General features: G+C 40.5%; 1 protein-coding gene across 7 annotated transcripts in view; it reads right to left on the bottom strand.

Moving 5' to 3' along the window:
- The window catches only part of ACBD5 (acyl-CoA binding domain containing 5), a 55,077-nt gene that overhangs the window by 21,320 nt on the left and 17,597 nt on the right, over positions 1-16,160 (bottom strand). For 5 of the 7 annotated variants that reach the window (XM_011949234.1, XM_011949236.1, XM_011949237.1 and 2 more), the window contains 4 exons: positions 9,304-9,418; positions 5,753-5,887; positions 4,022-4,222; positions 982-1,088 (listed from right to left, as the gene is read on the bottom strand). In XM_011949234.1, coding sequence (XP_011804624.1) covers positions 982-1,088; positions 4,022-4,222; positions 5,753-5,887; positions 9,304-9,418 — 558 coding nt within the window. Of the gene's footprint in view, positions 1-981; positions 1,089-4,021; positions 4,223-5,752; positions 5,888-9,172; positions 9,206-9,303; positions 9,419-16,160 lie in introns of all 7 variants that reach the window. The other 2 variants (XM_011949232.1, XM_011949238.1) reach the window with 2 other exon arrangements.

The raw sequence follows: 16,160 nt of genomic DNA, 5'->3' as shown, positions 1-16,160 counted from the left end.
GCCAGGATGGTCTCGATCTCCTGACCTCGTGATCCGCCCGTCTCAGCCTCCCAAAGTGCTGGGATTACAGGCTTGAGCCACCGTGCCCGGCCTGAAGTTTTCTCTTCCAATACTGGATCTTAACTGAAACTTAAAAATTATTTCCACTAAAAATATCAATCCAGTGAATTACAGTCAATGTGAAGAACAGACTTATTTGGCTGAACATTATTCAGGCCAGGTTCGGTGGCTCACACCTGTAATCCCAGCATTTTGGGAGGCCAAGGTGGGAGCACTGATTGAGGCCAAGAGTTTGAGACCAGCCTAGGCAACATATCAAGCACCTATTTTTAGGCTGGGCGCAGTGGCTCACACCCGTAATCCCAGCACTTTGAGAGACAGAGGTGGGCAGATCACTTGAGGCCAGGAGTTTGAGACCAACCTGGCCAACATGGTGAAACTCTGTCTCTAATAAAAATATAAAAATTAGCCAGGTGTGGTGGCACACGCCTGTAATCCCAGCTACTTAGGAGGCCGAGGCAGGAGAATTGCTTGAACCTAGGAGGTAGAGGTTGCAGTGACCCAAGATTGCACCACTGTACTCCAGCCTGGGCGACAGATGGAGACCCCATCTCTAAAGAACAAAAACAACAACAAAGAAGATAATTCAATTTTCCTGAACATTAATACATGTTTCAAACATAGGGACTAGCATAAAAAGTGTTTCCTCTGCATCCCCATCCCATGTCTCCTAGAATATTTATAAATATATATACATTAATAGTTATATTGGAATAGTTATTATTAATTTTTCTTTCTTTGACTTTTACAGAATTTTACATACTTTTCAATTCGGAAAAAAATAGTTTAAAATACAAATGTTTAAACATTTTAGGGGTATATTTTCAAAATGAAAAACAGTATGTATATTTGCTACTAATGGAAGTTTGAATTCTAATACACCACTTTGAAAATACACCAATCAGAAAATGTCATTTTTACCTCTTCTTGTCCGAATTGTTCCATAGAATCACAGTAAACTTCACTGTCTGAATCACTTGTCAAATGCTGAATTCCTGTAACATCTTCAACATGATCATCAATTATATCTAAATATGAACAAAAGTGCAGATAGGGTAATATACTCTAATAGAAGAAAAACAAATTTATTCCTTTGTTTTTTTGAGATGGAGTCTTGCTCTGTCACCCAGGCTGGAGTGCAGTGGTGTGATCTTGGCTCACTGCAACTTCTACCTCTTGGGTTCAAGCGATTCTCTTGCCTCAGCCTCCCAAGTAGCTGGGATTACAGGTGCCCACCACCATGCCCAGCTAATTTTTGTTTTGTTTTTGAGACAGAGTTTTGCTCTTGTTGCCCAGGCTGGAATGCAATGGTGCGATCTTGGCTCACCGCAACCTCTGCCTCCCAGGTTCAAGTGATTCTCCCGCCTCAGCCTCCCAAGTAGCTGGGATTACAGGTATGGGCCACCACAGCTGGCCAATTTTTTATTTTTAGTAGAGACAGGGTTTCTCCATGTTGGTGAGACTGGTCTCAAACTCCTGAGCTCAGATGATCCACCCGCCTTGGCCTCCCAAAGTACTGTTTATTTTTGTTTTTGGAGACAGAGTCTCATTCTGTCAACCAGGCTGGAGTGCTGTGGCGTGATCTTGGCTCACTGCAACCTCTGCCTCCTGGGTTCAAGTGATTCTCATGCCTCAGCCTCCAAGTAGCTAGGATTACAGGCGCATGCCACCATGCCCAGCTAATTTTTTGTATTTTTACTTGAGATGGGGTTTCTCCATGTTAGCCAGGCTGGTCTTGAACTTCTGACCTCAGGTGATCCAGCTGCCTCAGCCTCCAAAAGTGCTGGGATTACAGGCGTGAACCACCATACCCAGCCAACTTTTGTATTTTCAGTAGAAACGGAGTTTCACCATATTGGTCAGGCTGGTCTTGAACTCCTGACCTCAGGTGATCTGCCCACCTCGACCTCCCAAAGTGCTGGGATTACAGGCATGAGCCACCGTGCCTGACCTTTATTCCATTCTCAATATTCATCAGCCTTATATTATTTTTATACTGAGAGACAAATTTGATTTATCAAGCCACACTGTTTAAAATTTACCAAAACTTTAAATTTAGTTGATAATTTTTATTTGAAAAGATTACAAAATGTTTTTTCATTGAATTCCATAAACACAACCTAGATGAAATCTTATAAAACCTAATAACCCTATAAGAGAAAATTACCTACCAAACAGGATGCCTAAATGTAAGATCCAACTAGGCAAGTTTGGTTCTTATATTAAGAAATGATATTTGTCGGCCGGGCGTAGTGGCTCACGCCTGTAACCCCAGCACTTTGGGAGGCAGAAGAGGGCGGATTACGAGGTTAGGAGATTGAGACCATCCTGGCTAACACAGTGAAACCCCATCTCTACTAAAAAATACAAAAAAATTAGCTGGGTGTGGTGGTGGGCACCTGTAGTCCCAGCTACTCAGGAGGCTGAGGCAGGAGAATGGCGTGAACCCGGGAGGCGAAGCTTGCAGGGAGCCGAGGTCGCACCACTGCACTCCAGCCTGGATGACAGAGTGAGGCTTCATCTCAAAATAAAAAAGAAATGATGTTTCTCGGCCGGGAGCGTTGCCTCACACCTATAATTTCAGCACTTTGGGAGGTTGAGACAGGCAGATCACTTGAGGTCAGGCTTTGAAAACACCCTGGCCAAAAGGGTGAAACCCCATCTCTACTAAAAATACAAAAATTAGCTGGGCGTGGTGGCACGTGCCTGTAATCCCAGCTACTGGGGAGGCTGAGGCAGGAGAATTGTTTGAACCCAGTGGGCGGAGGTTGCAGAGAGCTGAGATCGGGCCATTGTGCTCTAGCCTGGGCAAAGAAGCAATACTGTCTCAAAAAAAAAAAAAAAAGGGCCAGGCACGGTGCTCACGCCTGTAATCCCAGCACTCTGGGATGCCGAGGTAGGAGGATCACGAGGTCAGGAGATCGAGACCATCCTGGCTAAAACAGTGCAACCCTGTCTCTACTAAAAATACAAAAAATTAGGCTGGTGTGGTAGTGGGCGCCTGTAGTTCTAGCTACTAGGGAGGCTGAGGCAGGAGAATGGCGTGAACCCAGGAGGCAGAGCTTGCAGTGGGCCAAGATCGCGCCACTGCACTCCAGGCTGGGCAACAGAGCAAGACACCATCGCACACACACACACACACACACAAAAGAAATGATGTTTCTCGGCCAAGCGCGTTGCCTCACACCTGTAATTCCAGCACTTTGGGAGGCCAAGGTGGGCGGATCACTTGAGGTCAGGAGTTTGAGACCACCCTGGCAACATGATGAAACCCCGTCTCTCCTAAAAACACAAAAAATTAGCCGGGCGTGGTGGCATGTACCTGTAATCCCAGCTACTTGGGAGGCTGAGGTAGGAGAATCATTTGAACCCAGGAGGTGGAGGTTGCAGTGAGCCGAGATTGCGCCACTGCACTCCAGCCTGGGCAACAGAGCGAGACACCATCTCACACCAAAAAAAAAAAAAGAAATGTTTCTCACATGTACTATTATGTATCCCTAAAAATTAAAAAATAAGCCAGTGCGTGGCTCAAACCTGTAATGCTAGCACTTTGGGAGGCCGAGGCGGGCAGATCACTTGAACTCAGGAGTTCCAGACCAGCCTGGGCAACCTGGCAAAACCCTGTCTCTACAAAAAATTTAAACATTAACTGGGCATGGTGGTACATGCCTGTAATCCCAGCTACTCAGGAGGCTGAGGCAGAATTGCCCAGGAGTTCAAGGCTGCAGTGCACCTTGACTATGCCACTGCACTCCAGCCTAGGCAACAGAAAGAGATACATATATAACCCTGGCCCTAATTCACGCTCTTTCAAAACTATAAACCCTTATAATATTAATAAGCCCTAAGATATTACTAAACAAGAGATTTTTAAATTCAAAACTGATCCTAAAGATCCTGTAATTATTAAAAGACTATTCATAGGAAAGAGGCTGGACACAGAATTATTTGGGGACAATACCTTGGTGAATACAAACAGCAGATTTTCCAGTTTGCCCCAAGTTTTCGTCAACAGGCTTTACTTCTTCAGTGCTTCTACCATTCAGGGAAGAACTGGCATGAATGTCATTCTGTATATCCTGAACAAAGCCATCTTTATCATAGCCATTAGTGACAATGACTTCCAAATTCTTATGGTCTGCTGACTTCATCATTTTCTTATCTTTTATGAGAAAATGGAGAGATTCATAAAAGTTCACAGTAGGTTACCTTCTGCATACCATGTTTTAACATCCAGCTGTCATTTCCCTAACCTCACAATCCCTTTGAAGGGTTTCCTACTTGGATCAAAGAGAAGGCATGCTCCTTGAAACGGGGTTTACTATAGGCTGAGAGCTCACCCAAACTATGTTGACTTCAAAATTGTTTCAGTTCCCTGTCAATCTTCTACAGTTTCTTTTAAAAAGTAATCTCTCAAAGTCTTTTTACTCCCTTAGGCATAAGCGAATTGCTCTATGAGACCTAGCAGTGCAAAGGGGACCACGTAGCTGATAAAAAGGACCTTTAAAGAAGGCGCTCTTTGTCATACCTTACTGGAAAGGGAAGGCAAAACTAAGTTACGCAGTTTTTGGTTTTCTTTTTTTGAAACGGCGTCTCACTCTGTCACCCAGACTAGAGTGCAATGGCACGATCTTGGCTCACTGCAACTTCCACCTCCCGGGTTCAAGTGATTCTCCTGCCTCAGCTTCCCAAGTACCTGGGATTACCGGCGCCTGCTACCATGCCTGGCTAATTTTTGTATTTTTAATAGAGATGGGGTTTCACCATGTTGGTCAGGCTAGTCTCAAACCCCCAAACTCAGGTGATCTGCCCGCCTCAGCCTCCCAAAGTGCTGGGATTACGGGCATGAGCCACCGTGCCTGGCCACAGTTTGTTGTAGTGCCTTTCTGCCTCCCCTTTTGAAAACAGCCTTCCCATGTGTCACTGGTATTCTAACAGAGCCCTCAATGCTCTAGGCCATAATTCCAATGTTCCTTCTTCATGAAAACTTATGCCTGTAGGCCGGGTGCAATGGCTCATGCCTATAGGCCCAGCACTTTGGGAGGCCGAGGCGGGCAGATCACTTGAGGTCAGGAGTTCGATATCAACATGGTGAAATCCTGTCTCTACTAAAAATACAAAAATCAGCGGGGTATGGTGGTGCATGCCTACAATCCCAGCTAATTGGGAGGCTGAGGCAGGGAGACGGCTTGAGGTTGCAGAGGGTGGCAGAGGTTGCAGTGAGTCGAGATCATACTACTGCATTCCAGCCTGAGCGACAGAGCGAGACTCCATCTCAAAAAAAAACAAAAAACAAAAAAAACTTTTGCCTGTATCCTACTCTCTGGATTCCATTCTATTTTTGGTAAGATATTGAGAGTCTAACTTGTCTCCTGTCCTTAGTAACTTATGCAGATTCATGTTGGAAACACCACCTTAAAATAGCACATGTCTAATGCAGCATTTCAGGCCGTCCATTTGGAGGAGTGGCCTATTCTTATCAACCTTCAGTTAACACCTATTCCATTTATGCATAAGGTTGGTTGTTCCTTTCTCTGTAGCAGAGCCTTTCAGTCCACAGCAAACCTGGTTATAAGGTCAACAGCTCACATCCCACCACCTGCTCCAATCTTCTATAATACCAAATCAGCCCAAATGTCTTCATACCCTCTTAGTTTATTTATTGTAAAATTACTGATTATCCAAACATTACCATTATCACTTTGTTCTGCTCCTTTCACTTCTTCTTGGGCCTCTTCTTCCTCAGACTCAGCTCCACTGTCACTGCTTTCGGCTTTACCATTAACAGTTTTGGTGTTTGGAGTGGAAGTGAGAACATTACCAAGATCTAAAACATCAAATGACCACTTAGTCACGATGTGGTAATATACAATTATACCATAATTTCCAAGTAATACTAATACAATTTACAAATAACTAATAAAATAATTGTGAATTAAAATGTTAGTTATATATATATAATAGTATTATTTTCTTTGACCATAAACATACATATATTACATAGACAAATTCCTTCAATTATCACCTTATGATCAAGCTATCTTAAATCCTTTCTGAATCAGGCAGAAGGTAAATTATTTTTAAGTTAATATCAGTATAAATAAAGTTAGAGATCAATGGATCTTCATACATGGCAAATGAAGAGATACTTCCTATATGCTAGCATGCTGAAAACTAAAGTACATTTTTGGTGCTACCAACGATCTCATCAATATTACAGTTGGAGTCCATTTTAAAGACTTTATTCCAGTATTACCTTTAGGGCTTCAGGTGCACAACTCAAATTATCATGTCTTTGTGATATTTAAGTTTTTTCTTAAAGTATCCACTGATGCGATCAATCACTTAGAAAAGCAAATTGTCCAAGTGGCCAAGGCTATATCCTGAGAGTAGCATCAGAGCTTCTCAACTTTAATGTGCATACAAACTTCCTGAGAGCTATTTAAGATGCGGATTCTGAATTCGTAGGTCTAGGGTGATGTAAGATTCCGAATTTCTATAAAGATCACATTTGTTGCTAATGCTGTTGGTTCACTGGACACTGTTTTGAGAACATGAATTGAAAGACAATATTTTTGAAGTGACAATACCCCCAAAATGATCTGCAAATTCACTGCAATCTCTATCAAAATCCAAGCTGGCATTTTTGCAAAAATTGACATGCAGATTCTAAAATTCATATGAAAATGTGAAGGATCAAGATTAGCCAAAGCAATCTTGAAAAGGAACAAAATCGGAGGACTCATCATTCTAATTTCAAAACTTACTGTATATGTATATTCTGAAAATGGCCATGTAAAACTGATACATCTGTTCTATTGGACCTAAATGGCTACTTTTAAGAAAATGCTTTGTTTAGGAAAAAAAAGGCAAGATTGCAAACTGTCTTGCAATTTGTTAATATCTTACAGAATTACAAACCTCAAATATTTTTAATTCCATTTCTAATATTTCTTACAGATACGCTTTCACATATATGAAATGACAGATGTACATGGTCATTCTCAGCAGTATTTTCTGAAGGTCTGAAGGAATAAATAACCTAAATGTCCACCAGAATGGCTCAGGTTAAAAAAATTAGGGTGAGGGTCCACAATCCCTTACTTGCAACCCTTGGATCCAGATATGTTTTGAAATCTCAAGTTTTCTAATTTTGCAAAGGTTATATGGTACATATGCCATGTGGTATATTATGTAACACATCCAATAGAATCTAAGGCAGCTCTCACTAAAAAAGAGAAAATATGATTTTTGCAGCAAAACATATAAATAGTTACACTAAAGAGGACAGAGACTCAAAATACCCTCGTTTTACTTTAGGTCAGATTTTGCTCCCCAGATTTTTAGTTCATATCAGACAGGTTTTGCTGCCAAATGAGTTTACCAAAAAACTTCTGGTCTTTAAAGATTTTAAAAATTTTAAGTTATAGCTAGGAAGCTGTGAGCCTGCACCTTCATTACTATTATTTACTCTTCTTTGTTTTATAATTAGCTGTTTAAATATCTGCCTCTGGCCAGTGGCTGGACACCACTGCAATTATTTCCCTCTGCACCCTAACATGCCTGACATACTGAAAACATTTAATTTTTTTTTCTGGCAGGGCACAGTGGCTCATGCCTTTAATTCCAGCGCTTTGAGAAACTGAGTTGGGAGGATTACCTGAGGTCAGGAGTTCGAGATCAGCCTGGCCAACATGGCAAAACCCCTGCTCTACTAAAAATACAAACATTAGCTAGGCATGGTGGTGCACACTTGCAATCCCAGATACTTGGGAGGCTAAGTCAGGAGAATCGCTGGAACCCAAGAGGCAGAGGTTGCAGTAAGCGGAGATGGCACCACTGCACTCCAGTCAGTGTGACAGAGGAAGACTCCATCTCAAATAACATTTTGTTTTTTCTGAATTGAATAAGCATGCCTTGTAAGAAGGACTACTTGTTAATATTTGACTTCTGTAAGCAAATCATATGTAGAATGATGTGACAGAGTTATGCCCAGTAAGCAGTCAGTACTACTTGCACATAGTTTATTACCGTGACAGGTACAAGGACTGATTTCAGCACAGGAAGATTACTATTCTGAAATGCTGCCATTACTGCCAATTATTAAAAGATGTCTTATAAATAGGGATGACAAGGAAAAAAAGGGGATGCCAGGCAATTTTTATTTAAAGGGTATACAATTTTCTCGTAAATTGACTCTTGTGGTCTCGTTTCACCCTGCTTTCTAAAAAAATTTCAAGATCAAATGTTTAGTTAATACACAAATCTTGCATTTTACTCAACTCCTACAAATATGCAAAACATAATCCTTTCAATCCTTTGTGTACATGAAGACAAAATTCTACAAGAAAAAAAAAAAAAGAAAACTGCAATCTGTGCAGAGATGCTTGAACTGAAAGAAGAAGAAGGAGAAAAAAAAAAGCTAAATGAATTAACTGTCTTGCATTAGCTTACTATACTACAGTTAAACCATACTCTAAATACATCCATTTTTAGAGACAGCATCTCACTCCGTTGCTCAGGCCGGAGTACAGCAGAGTGATCTGGGCTCACTGCAACCTCCACCTCCTGGGTTCAAGTGACTCTTGTGCCTCAGCCTGCCAAGTAGCTGGGATCACAGGTGTGTGCCACCATGCCTGGCTAATTTTTGTGTTTTTTGTAGAGACAGGGTTTCACCATGTTGGCAAGTCTGGTCTTGAACTCCTGACCTCAGGTGATCTGCCCGCTTTGGCCTCCCAAAGTGCTAGGATTACAGACATGAGCCACCACACCTGGCCAACATATCCATTTTAAAATTAGCTAGTAAATCATTGAATTCAATGTACTATTAATTTAATTCTCAAAGCAAAATAGAAAACATGATCTATCAAAATAAAACCATGAATTCTGCTATAATTTTGAACATACTAAGTAAGTTACCTGGTGTATTTTAATAGCTTACAACTTTAGGGTTAAAATTTTAAGGGTTTACAATGTTTTGGAACTTCATACAATGTGTTTGCTTGGAATGAAAACTCCTGGGTGACAAGACTGTAAGTTCTGTAAGTTTGTGCAGAATTCTTTTGACATGCAAATTTTAAACAAAACTTTTACATGATTTCATGATTCCTACCTTCTAAACATTTAGAGATTTTCTCCAGTCGGACTGGCATGTGAAAGTAAGAAAAAAAATCAGACATACAAATATTAGTATGTGCATAATGTATCAGTTGATGAATTTAAAAATAGGTAAAATAGTCCAACCTGAGGTTACATCAGAACTCTTGCCACTCTTTTTGTCCTCGACAATTTCATAAAATGGACCTATGACATGCAGCAATTCTTCAACTTTCTCAGTCATTGGCATAGTTTCAATAATCTGTAATCAAAAGAAACAAATATTGTGAAATCACAAACTCTTAATTTGATCTCCACTAGTATCAGATAATCTCCTATTTCCAATTTGTCAATAATTTTAAGATTTGACGTTCATAATACACTCTCTGAAGGATCTACATTAATTACATACTTAATGTATACACACTGTGGCCAGGTGAGGTGGTGGCTTATGCCTGTAATCCCAGCACTTCGGGAGGCCAAGGTAGGAGGATGGCTTCAGCCCAGGAGTTTGAGACCAGCCTTGACAACATAGTGAGACCCTGTCTCTACAAAAAAAAATTTTTTTTTAATTAACCAGGTATGGTGGTGTGTGCCTGTGGTCCCAGCTACTCCAGAGGCTGAGATGGGAGGATTACATGAGCCTGTGAGATTGAGGCTACAGTGAGCCATTATGGCACCACTGCACTCCAGGCTTGGTGACAGAGTGAAATACCATCTCCAAAAATTAAAAAATAAAATAAAAGGAATCCTTTTAAAAAATGTATATACACTCCTAGAAAAGCTTCAAGTATATTAAAGCTCTAAAAGCGTTCTCATTTTGAAGACTATTTTACATGAGCTTCATGTAAAATTTCATACAATTACCTATAAATTGTGTACTAAAAACTAGGGGTCAGGGTACAATGGCTCACACCTATAATCCTAGCACTTTGGGAGGCCAAAGCAGGAGGAAGATGGCTTGAGCCCAGGAGTTCGAGACTTGCCTGGGCAACACAGTAAGAGCTCATCTCTACAAAAAAAAAATTTGTTTAATTATCCAGACATGATGGTGCACGCCTGTAGTCCCAGCTACTCAGCAGGCTGAGATGGAAGGATCTCTTGAGCCCAGGAAATTGAGGCTGCAGTGAGCCATGATCACATCACACTGCACTCCAGCCTAGGCAACAGAGCGAGATCTTGTCTCCAAAAAAATAAAGGAAACAAACAAACAAACAAACTAGGGGCTTTCATTAAATGAAATAGAAAACTCAAGTTAGAATAAAATTACGATGTCTGTTCTTTAACAATAAGGTAGCGTAGTATTTCTAACAGGGCACAAAAGTAAAGTAGGAAATGGCAATCACTTTCAGACACCTTCATAAATGTGGGCCAATTTAGAATCATCAAATTTAAAGAGCAAGGTAAATTAACTGAAAAGGCATTTAAAGAGCCATCAATTGGTGACTGATCAAAGAAATTAAAGTACTTCTAGATTTGAAATATTTTGCAGATATTAAAAAGAATAAAGTCAGCTCTGTGTGTGCTAATCACAGTATGTTTAATATGATACCAGGGGCTGGGCTCATGCCAGTAATCTCAGCACTTTGGGAGGCCAAGGTGGGCGGATCACTTGAGGTCAGGAGTTTGAGACCACCCTGGCAACATGATGAAACCCCGTCTCTCCTAAAAACACAAAAAATTAGCCGGGCGTGGTGGCATGTACCTGTAATCCCAGCTACTTGGGAGGCTGAGGTAGGAGAATCATTTGAACCCAGGAGGTGGAGGTTGCAGTGAGCCGAGATTGCGCCACTGCACTCCAGCCTGGGCAACAGAGCGAGACACCATCTCACACCAAAAAAAAAAAAAGAAATGTTTCTCACATGTACTATTATGTATCCCTAAAAATTAAAAAATAAGCCAGTGCGTGGCTCAAACCTGTAATGCTAGCACTTTGGGAGGCCGAGGCGGGCAGATCACTTGAACTCAGGAGTTCCAGACCAGCCTGGGCAACCTGGCAAAACCCTGTCTCTACAAAAAATTTAAACATTAACTGGGCATGGTGGTACATGCCTGTAATCCCAGCTACTCAGGAGGCTGAGGCAGAATTGCCCAGGAGTTCAAGGCTGCAGTGCACCTTGACTATGCCACTGCACTCCAGCCTAGGCAACAGAAAGAGATACATATATAACCCTGGCCCTAATTCACGCTCTTTCAAAACTATAAACCCTTATAATATTAATAAGCCCTAAGATATTACTAAACAAGAGATTTTTAAATTCAAAACTGATCCTAAAGATCCTGTAATTATTAAAAGACTATTCATAGGAAAGAGGCTGGACACAGAATTATTTGGGGACAATACCTTGGTGAATACAAACAGCAGATTTTCCAGTTTGCCCCAAGTTTTCGTCAACAGGCTTTACTTCTTCAGTGCTTCTACCATTCAGGGAAGAACTGGCATGAATGTCATTCTGTATATCCTGAACAAAGCCATCTTTATCATAGCCATTAGTGACAATGACTTCCAAATTCTTATGGTCTGCTGACTTCATCATTTTCTTATCTTTTATGAGAAAATGGAGAGATTCATAAAAGTTCACAGTAGGTTACCTTCTGCATACCATGTTTTAACATCCAGCTGTCATTTCCCTAACCTCACAATCCCTTTGAAGGGTTTCCTACTTGGATCAAAGAGAAGGCATGCTCCTTGAAACGGGGTTTACTATAGGCTGAGAGCTCACCCAAACTATGTTGACTTCAAAATTGTTTCAGTTCCCTGTCAATCTTCTACAGTTTCTTTTAAAAAGTAATCTCTCAAAGTCTTTTTACTCCCTTAGGCATAAGCGAATTGCTCTATGAGACCTAGCAGTGCAAAGGGGACCACGTAGCTGATAAAAAGGACCTTTAAAGAAGGCGCTCTTTGTCATACCTTACTGGAAAGGGAAGGCAAAACTAAGTTACGCAGTTTTTGGTTTTCTTTTTTTGAAACGGCGTCTCACTCTGTCACCCAGACTAGAGTGCAATGGCACGATCTTGGCTCACTGCAACTTCCACCTCCCGGGTTCAAGTGATTCTCCTGCCTCAGCTTCCCAAGTACCTGGGATTACCGGCGCCTGCTACCATGCCTGGCTAATTTTTGTATTTTTAATAGAGATGGGGTTTCACCATGTTGGTCAGGCTAGTCTCAAACCCCCAAACTCAGGTGATCTGCCCGCCTCAGCCTCCCAAAGTGCTGGGATTACGGGCATGAGCCACCGTGCCTGGCCACAGTTTGTTGTAGTGCCTTTCTGCCTCCCCTTTTGAAAACAGCCTTCCCATGTGTCACTGGTATTCTAACAGAGCCCTCAATGCTCTAGGCCATAATTCCAATGTTCCTTCTTCATGAAAACTTATGCCTGTAGGCCGGGTGCAATGGCTCATGCCTATAGGCCCAGCACTTTGGGAGGCCGAGGCGGGCAGATCACTTGAGGTCAGGAGTTCGATATCAACATGGTGAAATCCTGTCTCTACTAAAAATACAAAAATCAGCGGGGTATGGTGGTGCATGCCTACAATCCCAGCTAATTGGGAGGCTGAGGCAGGGAGACGGCTTGAGGTTGCAGAGGGTGGCAGAGGTTGCAGTGAGTCGAGATCATACTACTGCATTCCAGCCTGAGCGACAGAGCGAGACTCCATCTCAAAAAAAAACAAAAAACAAAAAAAACTTTTGCCTGTATCCTACTCTCTGGATTCCATTCTATTTTTGGTAAGATATTGAGAGTCTAACTTGTCTCCTGTCCTTAGTAACTTATGCAGATTCATGTTGGAAACACCACCTTAAAATAGCACATGTCTAATGCAGCATTTCAGGCCGTCCATTTGGAGGAGTGGCCTATTCTTATCAACCTTCAGTTAACACCTATTCCATTTATGCATAAGGTTGGTTGTTCCTTTCTCTGTAGCAGAGCCTTTCAGTCCACAGCAAACCTGGTTATAAGGTCAACAGCTCACATCCCACCACCTGCTCCAATCTTCTATAATACCAAATCAGCCCAAATGTCTTCATACCCTCTTAGTTTATTTATTGTAAAATTACTGATTATCCAAACATTACCATTATCACTTTGTTCTGCTCCTTTCACTTCTTCTTGGGCCTCTTCTTCCTCAGACTCAGCTCCACTGTCACTGCTTTCGGCTTTACCATTAACAGTTTTGGTGTTTGGAGTGGAAGTGAGAACATTACCAAGATCTAAAACATCAAATGACCACTTAGTCACGATGTGGTAATATACAATTATACCATAATTTCCAAGTAATACTAATACAATTTACAAATAACTAATAAAATAATTGTGAATTAAAATGTTAGTTATATATATATAATAGTATTATTTTCTTTGACCATAAACATACATATATTACATAGACAAATTCCTTCAATTATCACCTTATGATCAAGCTATCTTAAATCCTTTCTGAATCAGGCAGAAGGTAAATTATTTTTAAGTTAATATCAGTATAAATAAAGTTAGAGATCAATGGATCTTCATACATGGCAAATGAAGAGATACTTCCTATATGCTAGCATGCTGAAAACTAAAGTACATTTTTGGTGCTACCAACGATCTCATCAATATTACAGTTGGAGTCCATTTTAAAGACTTTATTCCAGTATTACCTTTAGGGCTTCAGGTGCACAACTCAAATTATCATGTCTTTGTGATATTTAAGTTTTTTCTTAAAGTATCCACTGATGCGATCAATCACTTAGAAAAGCAAATTGTCCAAGTGGCCAAGGCTATATCCTGAGAGTAGCATCAGAGCTTCTCAACTTTAATGTGCATACAAACTTCCTGAGAGCTATTTAAGATGCGGATTCTGAATTCGTAGGTCTAGGGTGATGTAAGATTCCGAATTTCTATAAAGATCACATTTGTTGCTAATGCTGTTGGTTCACTGGACACTGTTTTGAGAACATGAATTGAAAGACAATATTTTTGAAGTGACAATACCCCCAAAATGATCTGCAAATTCACTGCAATCTCTATCAAAATCCAAGCTGGCATTTTTGCAAAAATTGACATGCAGATTCTAAAATTCATATGAAAATGTGAAGGATCAAGATTAGCCAAAGCAATCTTGAAAAGGAACAAAATCGGAGGACTCATCATTCTAATTTCAAAACTTACTGTATATGTATATTCTGAAAATGGCCATGTAAAACTGATACATCTGTTCTATTGGACCTAAATGGCTACTTTTAAGAAAATGCTTTGTTTAGGAAAAAAAAGGCAAGATTGCAAACTGTCTTGCAATTTGTTAATATCTTACAGAATTACAAACCTCAAATATTTTTAATTCCATTTCTAATATTTCTTACAGATACGCTTTCACATATATGAAATGACAGATGTACATGGTCATTCTCAGCAGTATTTTCTGAAGGTCTGAAGGAATAAATAACCTAAATGTCCACCAGAATGGCTCAGGTTAAAAAAATTAGGGTGAGGGTCCACAATCCCTTACTTGCAACCCTTGGATCCAGATATGTTTTGAAATCTCAAGTTTTCTAATTTTGCAAAGGTTATATGGTACATATGCCATGTGGTATATTATGTAACACATCCAATAGAATCTAAGGCAGCTCTCACTAAAAAAGAGAAAATATGATTTTTGCAGCAAAACATATAAATAGTTACACTAAAGAGGACAGAGACTCAAAATACCCTCGTTTTACTTTAGGTCAGATTTTGCTCCCCAGATTTTTAGTTCATATCAGACAGGTTTTGCTGCCAAATGAGTTTACCAAAAAACTTCTGGTCTTTAAAGATTTTAAAAATTTTAAGTTATAGCTAGGAAGCTGTGAGCCTGCACCTTCATTACTATTATTTACTCTTCTTTGTTTTATAATTAGCTGTTTAAATATCTGCCTCTGGCCAGTGGCTGGACACCACTGCAATTATTTCCCTCTGCACCCTAACATGCCTGACATACTGAAAACATTTAATTTTTTTTTCTGGCAGGGCACAGTGGCTCATGCCTTTAATTCCAGCGCTTTGAGAAACTGAGTTGGGAGGATTACCTGAGGTCAGGAGTTCGAGATCAGCCTGGCCAACATGGCAAAACCCCTGCTCTACTAAAAATACAAACATTAGCTAGGCATGGTGGTGCACACTTGCAATCCCAGATACTTGGGAGGCTAAGTCAGGAGAATCGCTGGAACCCAAGAGGCAGAGGTTGCAGTAAGCGGAGATGGCACCACTGCACTCCAGTCAGTGTGACAGAGGAAGACTCCATCTCAAATAACATTTTGTTTTTTCTGAATTGAATAAGCATGCCTTGTAAGAAGGACTACTTGTTAATATTTGACTTCTGTAAGCAAATCATATGTAGAATGATGTGACAGAGTTATGCCCAGTAAGCAGTCAGTACTACTTGCACATAGTTTATTACCGTGACAGGTACAAGGACTGATTTCAGCACAGGAAGATTACTATTCTGAAATGCTGCCATTACTGCCAATTATTAAAAGATGTCTTATAAATAGGGATGACAAGGAAAAAAAGGGGATGCCAGGCAATTTTTATTTAAAGGGTATACAATTTTCTCGTAAATTGACTCTTGTGGTCTCGTTTCACCCTGCTTTCTAAAAAAATTTCAAGATCAAATGTTTAGTTAATACACAAATCTTGCATTTTACTCAACTCCTACAAATATGCAAAACATAATCCTTTCAATCCTTTGTGTACATGAAGACAAAATTCTACAAGAAAAAAAAAAAAAGAAAACTGCAATCTGTGCAGAGATGCTTGAACTGAAAGAAGAAGAAGGAGAAAAAAAAAAGCTAAATGAATTAACTGTCTTGCATTAGCTTACTATACTACAGTTAAACCATACTCTAAATACATCCATTTTTAGAGACAGCATCTCACTCCGTTGCTCAGGCCGGAGTACAGCAGAGTGATCTGGGCTCACTGCAACCTCCACCTCCTGGGTTCAAGTGACTCTTGTGCCTCAGCCTGCCAAGTAGCTGGGATCACAGG

The sequence above is a fragment of the Colobus angolensis genome, unplaced genomic scaffold (genome assembly GCF_000951035.1).
Source record: "Colobus angolensis palliatus isolate OR3802 unplaced genomic scaffold, Cang.pa_1.0 Scaffold293, whole genome shotgun sequence".
NCBI lineage: Eukaryota > Metazoa > Chordata > Mammalia > Primates > Cercopithecidae > Colobus > Colobus angolensis.
This window is presented reverse-complemented; position numbering and strand designations above follow the sequence as displayed.